General features: G+C 44.8%; 1 protein-coding gene across 2 annotated transcripts in view; it reads right to left on the bottom strand.

Moving 5' to 3' along the window:
• krt1-c5 (keratin, type 1, gene c5) overlaps positions 1-3607 on the bottom strand; it is an 11716-nt gene extending 8109 nt beyond the window's left edge. The window contains exons 1-5 of one of the 2 annotated variants that reach the window (XM_084054829.1): positions 3491-3607; positions 2525-2772; positions 1916-2077; positions 1446-1528; positions 91-247 (exon numbers count right to left, since the gene is read on the bottom strand). In XM_084054829.1, coding sequence (XP_083910955.1) covers positions 91-247; positions 1446-1528; positions 1916-2077; positions 2525-2764 — 642 coding nt within the window. In that variant the 5' untranslated portion in view covers positions 2765-2772; positions 3491-3607. Of the gene's footprint in view, positions 1-90; positions 248-1445; positions 1529-1915; positions 2078-2524; positions 2773-3484 lie in introns of both variants that reach the window. The other variant, XM_084054828.1, reaches the window with a different exon arrangement.
• Between the last annotated feature and the right edge of the window lie 5391 nt (positions 3608-8998).

Raw genomic sequence — 8998 nt, 5'->3', positions numbered from 1 at the left:
ATGCCTGACAATGTGTGAGGTGATTAGGCTGATGTGCAAAGCTTCATTGATCACATTTTGACGTGACCTCTGCTCGGGGAGGGATCTCACCTCGTCGTGATTTTTCTTCAGGAAGTAGAGCTCCTCCTTCAGGCTGTCCAGGTCTCCCCGGAGAGTGGCAATGATCTGGTCGTGGTCGGACTTGGCCCTCTTCAGAGCCTGGCAGTCCCTCTCCACAGACTGGCACAAAGTGGCCTCGGCCTCCCATCTGTAGACATATAGCCACGATACTGAGTGCATCACAAAGTACATCACTAACACCCTAGTGTCTTGAGAGAGACTTGTTGGCTGAGCCTGATTTGCACATGGTCAGAGATGGTTTCATACACCGAAAACAACCGGTCTACAAGCTCACAACGCTTCGCAATTGTGAGCTTGTAGTTACATGACATTACAGACTGTACATTGGAAGCGCTGCAAATAAATCAGAAGAAAATCAAGCGGCTGTCTCGCCTCCCCCACCTCCATTTCACCTTTGCAGTCGCGTAAATAAGTCCTACTGGAAACCAAATCATTTGAAGCCTATCCAGCTATAACTGCTTAGCAGAAATTGAAATAAAGAAATATATTCTAAAATATGAGGCGGAATTTCAGACAGTAGCATTCAATGATTGTTGAAGAGTCTGGCTTGAGAGACTTGTTGTTGCACTGTTGTTTTTGTGGACCACAATGGACCACAATGGACCACAATGGACCACAATGGACCACAATGGACCACAATGGAAACAAGCCTCTGGCTTTTTGTGTCATCCATTTGTCTGGACCTTTAAACATTGTCAATACAATATTCAATCAATAAATCATTAACACCCAAGAAGGCATTTTGTGCATAATGGCACCATGCACGTAGGCCTATACGCATGCACAAATACATGTACACACATTGCCACTACACAGCAAGATCCTCAGTGTTAATTTAACTTAAAACAGAGGATTAGCCTAAGGTGTAACAATTCGGTCCATTCTAACACCCTCATAGTTCAATTAAGAGGGTTTCTGCGGTGTGCTAGCTACGCTTCTCTGCAACCTGCCACGGAAGACGGAACATACCATCAACATGTGAAAAAAGAGAAGTGTGTGAGAGTGTGTGTGTGGGGGGGGGGTTCCGTTCTAGCATCCCTACTTCATCTTGCCAACTGTGGGTATTGGGTATAGCCTACTTTAGAAATGGATGATGTGCCCTTGACCTGAGTGATCTATCATGTCCCAATGTTCACTAACGCTAGAACCACAAGCCCCCAGCCACCCCAGCCCCCACCCCTCCGAGCAGCGCCGTGGGAACGAGGCTCTTATTTCGCTAAGCTGACAGACGGCTCATTTATCCACAGTGCCTCTCTGCGGTCTGACGCTCCCATGCGAACAGTCGCAGACAGGTTATAAGAAAAGACCCTCCGTGTGACACTCACTTGACCCTAAAGTCGTCGGCGGCCAGCTTGGCATTGTCGATCTCCAGCATGATGCGAGCGTTCTCCAGGGTCTTCTTCCTCACCTGCGAGAGAGAGAGGGGGATGAAGGCATTGTTTGTCGGGAACATTAAAGACATCTGAATGTGGGTCACAATTTTTGCAGATGCTAAACTAACAGGTTTCATAATGAATCATAGTGTAAGTTGTTTACATAGAAAGAAAGGGGAAAGGAATTTGTGGACGGACATCTTTGTCTTTTGTCACACAAAAGGAAAAAGCTTTCATCTGAGAGGCTGACGTTGACGTCACGGAAAGGAAGTATTTTCAGATCCCAGTGAAAATGCTTTTACAGCTTCACCCAGCTGATGGCTGCTCAGATGGCTCTAAGATGGGGCATAGGAGTTAAGTATGTTGCTAAGGCCAGGGACACTTAGATGTGCAGACCAGGCCATCATCTCCTTAGCACTGACCTCCTGTCCAATGGCGTGTGCCTGGGCCATCATGCCGTCGATGTCGTGGCCTTTGGGCACCTTCTCCAACATCAGCTGCTTAATCTTCAGCTCCAGCTCCATGTTGGACTTCTCCAACGAGCGCACCTTGTCCAGATAGCTGGATAGCCGGTCGTTCAGGCCCTGCATGTAGGGAAACAAAATGTTGAAATTCTGGGGCGATATCTAATAACTGATTTACAGTAATTGCATTGTCAAACAATCGATATGGCAAGACAAGTTTCCATTAGGGTTTACTGTACACCTGTTATACTGTACAGTAACCGTGATTCTGTGTGCAGATGTAGACTTCTAAAAAACAATGCATTCTTGTTACCTGATTTATCAGGCCTACTGATGAACACTATACACTTTAAGTGTCTGCTTTCACTAATGAAGGAGTTGAGCACATATTAGATCAAACAACTTAAATATAGTAAAGATGTAACATTTACAGTATTTTTACTTATTTTTCCAACTTGTTCTACAGGTAGATTCATTTAGAAAGCTTCCTTATAAAACATTGATTGAATCTGCAAGCCTTCAATCATCACAAAAGGGTTTTTCAGCTTCACAAGCGTACATCCCTACCTGCATGGTCTCCTTGTCACTGGTTCCCATGCTGAAGCCATTCACAGTCAGGCTGGAGCCCAGCAGGTTGAGCCCATTGCCCACGGACAGGGAGCGGGACAGAGACAGGCCGCCGCTGATGGACGCCAGCGAGGAGACGGGCGCCTTGGAGCGGATGCTCCGTCCACTGTCCCTCAGGGACATGGTGGAGAAGGACGGCTGGCGCACCGAGTAGCTGCGCACGGAGACAGTGGAGGCCATGTTGTCCACTGTAACAGGTGGAATGAGAGTCTCATTAGGGCAAACAGTAGGCGTACACACGGTCAAATCCTCAGTGTTCATGTAAGAATTTCTTATCAAGCTACATGGAAAGCCATCTGTTGTAGGACTGGGCAAGACATCAATATTGTTATCTATATTGTGATATGAGACTAGATATCGTCTTGGATTTGGGATACAATGTGGTGATATGGCACAATTGTTGTCTTTTCCTGGTTGTAATTAAGCCTTATTTTATACTTTCAAAAAGATTTTGTCTATACCGCCCAGCCCTGAATCTGTTGGGCTCACTGCGTCAGTGAGGAATATGTAATATGAAACTACACCGTGTTCATTTATCCATTAGTTATTCAGAGAGTTAAATGAACACTCAGGATATTACTGTGTAATGATGAGTCATGCAGCTGTACAGTATGTCAATAGAAGAACAAGCCCCATTGACACAGCCATCAGATTCCAACTCTGATAATGACAAAAGCACAAGCATTGTGCAAATAAATGCTCTGCTTTGTTCGTCTTTATCTACCATTGTACATGATTGAAAAGAATGTGCCAAAGAAAGACTTTTATAAAAACGTTAAATTAGCTTTTCCCTGTGTAATAAAGTGGGAAAAGGGCATAGTATAGAAATTACACAACACAATGAGCAGCTTTGGCTGTTGATAAATAAATAAAAGACCAAATGAAGTGAAGCATTCTTACACTTACGTGAAGGCTTTGCTCTGGTTTTCTGCAGCGACGTCTCTGTCGGGCTTAGATTGACCCTGATAGTGCAAGTGACTGGTGTCACTGGACCAGGTTTCACAGGTGAACTGGCTTGGAGGACTGACTGTGCCTCTACTGGCAAGGTGGAGCCACCAGCAGTGTGTCCAATCAAACCTCACCCACAACAGCAACGGGACACCCACAAGCAGTGATGGAAAGTACATTTACTCAACGTACTCAAGTACTATACTTAACCACTTAAACCCTCTATACTAGTAAAATGAGTTCCAACTGTACTTGGTAAGCTCTTTTTCCCCACTGAATCTCATTGCCGAAAATAATTTTCGGCAATTTTTTAATGCATTGTGAGCTTGTAGATCTGCTATTTTTGGCTAATATTCCCCCCAGAATAGGAATGGTTAAGCCAAATTTTGAGGTAGATTTACTTACTTGCCTCTTTACATTTATTGATACTTAATATTTTCAGATTTAGATTATTAATACAAAACATACATTAACTGATAAATGATGATGTGTCACATGTTAAGCTACCCAGCAGCACTTAAAGTAGCACATTAAAATCATCCCCACCTTTACCAGCTGCAACACTAAAATGAACACATGCATACATGATACGTGAAATCTACAGTGAAGCATTGTTATTTTTTTTTATGTAAGTAAAGATCTGAATAATTGATCCTCCACTTCCCACAAGTGAGGTAAAACTGTACTGTGTGTGTGTCTTTATTGCTAAATTAAAGCATTATCTTACACATGGGAGAAATACGTATATCTGTGCATAATGATAGTTGCTGAGGCTTCGGCTGGATTTAAGCATTGTTTGTTTTCGACCCCTTCAAAGTAACAAGTTTCATCTTTAATTTAAATTAAATGCAAGAATCAAATTCATTGTAAATTTTGCACTGTTTGGCTGCGAGTCACCAGTTCCTTATTCGTCTCTGTAAAAGTATGATTTATACTTTGCCGTAAGACAGTGAAAATAGCTGTTCTACAAGCTCACAATATCGCAACGCACTGTGAGCTTGTAGAACGGCTATTTTCAGACGATAAATTAAGCATTGCATTGTGAAGTAGTGGGACAACCCTGCCAGTAAACCAGGCCAGTAAATCATTAGCACCCAGGTACAACAAACTGATCAGAGACACTTGGGTGACACACTTTAGGGCACACAGGGTGACATCAACTTCCTCCAGCCTTCATTTGACCTGCTTGGCTTGCGGTCTGTCCGGCACAGCTGGGTGGAAACTGGCCCTTGTTGGTTCACTCCACAGTGCTCCTATTGAGGGGACACAATGCAGGAGCAACGTGAGAATCCAGCTCCACCTGGGGATGGTGGCCCGGCGGGATGGGGCCAACCTGGAGGAAGCTAGGGAACAATGGAGAGAGAGAGTGAAAAGAAAGGAAAAACCCCTGAGAATAAATGCAGGGTGTGGGTTGGGTTGTTTACACACACGCACGCACGCACACACGCACACACACACACACACACACACACACACACACACACACACACACACACACACACACACACACACACACACACACACACACACACAAACCCCCACAGACACAATATGTGCGCACATGTATTTGTGCAAACCTCCACAATGTTTCTCTACCGATACTGATGTTGTTAATATCATCTTTTGAACCTTCTGTGATAAGATTACTTATATGCAATTTAACTTTTTCATGAAAGCTAGAAGTTTTTGTTCATTTGGAGAATAGTAAATCCCCCAGGCTGACCAAACAAAAACAATGACCTGGTTTAGTATGGACTACATGTCCCTCGCCCCCGGCACGCATGCACGCATGCACGCATACAAGCACACACACACACACACACACACACACACACACACACACACACACACACACACACACACACACACACACACACACACACACACACACACACACACACACATTTGAGACCTTAAGTGGTCAAATTGAGACAATATTTAAACAATCAACACAGATTTGATTTCAGGGTTGCAATTCGGTTACATTCCTAGGGCTTGTATTCAGCACGGAAAGATAACAATCACACAGCTTGTAATGTGAATACCTACAAATGGGTCCTCACTCAGCTGCTATCCAGTATGCTCATTGTTTACCAGGCCCTGAATTCATCTTTAGCCACGAGGATGCAGCATCACCCTGTGGGGAAAAGGAGCTACTGCATTGTAGACGTATGGCTACCACAAATTGAATGGGACACAGTACGCAAGTGGCTCCTTTTAACTTATTTCATCATCCTGCCGGTCATGTAAAGACCAAACAAAAAGCCATTTACAGTACAGAGACAGATGGACTGCAGTGTGAAAGAATCACGTCAGCGCAACTGGGCTGCCCTGTGATGATGACTGTAATTTGACAAACGAGAGTGCTTGATGGGGCGTCCTCCTCTTTCTCCACTGGCTGAGAGGCTTGGTGACGTCTGCAGCTTAAAAGGTTGTCTGGCACCACCGTGGCACAAGACCCCAAGTCTGCCAGATGGTGAGAGTCTCCCCTCTGTCCCCGCGCCATGGTCTCACACAAGGCGGCCCCAATATGACACTGATGCTTCCAAGATGTCAGAGTGAATGATTCACCGCCCCGGTCCAGCTTGTCATAAATCAAGCTTGAAGTGCAATAATGTATCAAAAGCCGCTGCCATCTCCAAAAATAAACACATTTTGGGAACCCTACTACGGAGCTGGCTGTTTATTTTTGCATAGTGCCACACTGGCTGCGAGCCTGGGCAAAGTGAATCATTTGTTTTACCTATTTCCTTGCTTTTCATCAGTTCTTCTACGCCTGCATTCATGTGCTACTGTAAGGGCCATAGTTTACACATCAAAGGTCTTTTTGTATATTTTTCAGAATTTATATAGCACAGTATGTATAGCAGGCCTATAGTTCGGAGTAAGATAAATCCATTTTTAACTTTGCTCTGTTTGGAAACTAGATACTGTATAGAGTTGTGTACAGCATTTATGGTTGGGGGTTAAATGGTGGGCCTGTATAATGTCCAAATTTAAACAAAACACTGTGCCTCAATGTAAATTCAGTGTGGTCAGCTTTGTCTAAATGAGAGAATTCCCTCCTGTGAAACTGCTCTGTCATGTAGTGTTAACCCTACCACTTGCTGACGTGGGTCTTTTCTACAAGACCCCAGCTAGTCTACTAGTTTGAAACTAAAGTGCCCCCAAATCCGGTCACCTTCTGTCTGGACAGAAATCTGTGAGAGAACTTCTCCATAAACTGCAAGTTCCTCCTGCCTCATCCCATAAAGGAAAATGCAGGGTGAATGACAACACACGCTAAGAATATTTTAAATATGAGGTTAAAATGAGCCCCAAATAACAAGTTGACAGCGAAAGAACTCGGTCCACTTACCCTGCATTTTGCGGTGGGTTATTCTACAGTGCAGAAATGTATGCCTGGAAGCTAATTTCAACAACCAAGGTGTCAAACGCATGGACGGATTATGAACAAGGCCAGTGGGGCCAGTGGGCCCAGGGGCTCCAGGGGTCCCAGGGCCATGAGGCCAACGACAATTTACTTAAATGTAAATACATATTTAAATATACGTTAACACTCAAATATGTGAGCCCCTCAGCCTACAGTACAAGCCCCCTCCTAAATGGTCGTCTGGCTAACAGGAATAACGTCTGACTCTGACGAACAGAGCTGGCAAGAATTTAGGCGCTATATAATATATTGTTTACGTGCAAATAAACATCATGTAAATGCCGTAGGTTATAGACTGTAAATCCTGTATGATAAAATGTCTACAGGTGCTTTCCTGACCCACACATGCCTTACAACTCAATGTTTGCCTGACCATGGGGCTATAATTGGCCCAGGGGCCTCCCTCCTTGAGTCTAAATCCATCCCTGGTCGGCATTATCATGATCATCAGCTATATTTGTGTAGCCCACTGGTGCTCAATGTGGGGTTTGCAGACTCTCAGGGGTCCCTGAGTGCGTTCCAGGTGGTCCCCAGGTAACTGATTGACAGTTAGGAACCAAATGCACCCTTACGGGTCTATGTGGTTCCACAATTAACACAGAAGATCACGCCCAGAGATAGAAATCGTATCAAATTGGGGTCTTAATGTATATCAAAATGGGGGTCCCTGAAAGTGTAAAGGTTGAGAATCACTGGCCTAGCCTACTCTGAATGACAGCGGATGTCGTCATTTCAACCACTGAATGCCTATATAATTTGTTGACTGGGATCCCCCAGGGATCTATCCTAGGCCGCCTCACTTTTCTCTTTTCACCGAATCCTTGCTTATTTACGCCAAAGGTTCGCCAATTATGACAGGGCCCAGAATAGGGACGCTAGGGTTCAAGTGGTGAATCAAATAACAGAAGCAGATGCAGGTTTTCCACTCGCATAAGGAAAGACATAAGCGGCAAGCAGATGAACGAGAGCCCCCCCCCTCCAACCCCCACCCCGCCTGGGAGCATCTTGAAATAAAGTCGAGGAGGAAGAGGAGGAGATGATGAAGATGGCATGATGGCAGTATTTTTTTTCTATGTTGTTGACTGTTGTGAAGAAGAGGGCTCATCAGCATAAAGAGCGTCAGTGTGAATATGTAGAGACGATGAGGGGCACTGCAGTGGATCTGTAATTCACCACGAGGAGCCTGTGCAATCAGGGCTCTATTCATTAGCATGGGGGCCCCCGCTTTCATCTGCAACCACTTGAAGCTGCCAATCATCGGGGCCAGACACATGACATTATGACAAAACTAGGCGGCTTAAACCGCTCTGAGATGCTTGAGCGTGGAGAGAGAGAGAGAGAGAGAGAGAGAGAGAGAGAGAGAGAAAGAGAGAGAGAGAGAGAGAGAGAGAGAGAGAGAGAGCTGCCTAAACGCTGCCTCGGGGGCCACTCGTATCTTTGAGACTTTAATGATGGAGAAATCTACGTTTATGGTGTTCTGTTGGCGGTCAGCCTGAAATATGTCGGCGTGATAATCATCTCTCTCAGCTCTGCATGACGGCAATATGAAGATAGCTCTTTGTTCATGTATTTATAGCTGTCTGTCACACACAAGAGGTATAACTCTAGTTTTAGTCCTCGGTACCAAAGGCTGGGCAGACTCATGGGGCAGCCTACTATGTTCTGATGCTTTTTAAACAAGTGTTCCCCTTTTCCCTTACAAATGCTTGAACCCCACAGTAATTTATATTTACAGTTGACCAGGGTCAACTGTGAGAACGGTCACAGTGTGCGAGTGTGTTCTCTCTCAGTTTACATGTTATATTTTTTTGCTTAGCACCTGCCCAAATTTGAGTGTGGATGTGCATGTCTCTCCTCTGACCAGGGTCCCCCAGGGCTCTATATTTGGTCCTTTCCTTTTTTCCCTCTACACCTCTTCGCTGAAAACTTTCCATCTCACAACGCCTGCCGATCTGCTATTTTCAACAAATGTTCTCCCCCAGAATAGGGATGCTATAGGATACATGTGCTTAAGACATTGACACTGGGTTTTA

This window comes from Gymnoscopelus microlampas (assembly GCF_963454915.1).
Source record: "Gymnoscopelus microlampas genome assembly, chromosome: 4".
Classification (NCBI taxonomy): domain Eukaryota; kingdom Metazoa; phylum Chordata; class Actinopteri; order Myctophiformes; family Myctophidae; genus Gymnoscopelus; species Gymnoscopelus microlampas.
The sequence above is the reverse complement of the archived record's forward strand: the minus strand, read 5'-3'. Positions and strand labels throughout refer to the sequence as shown.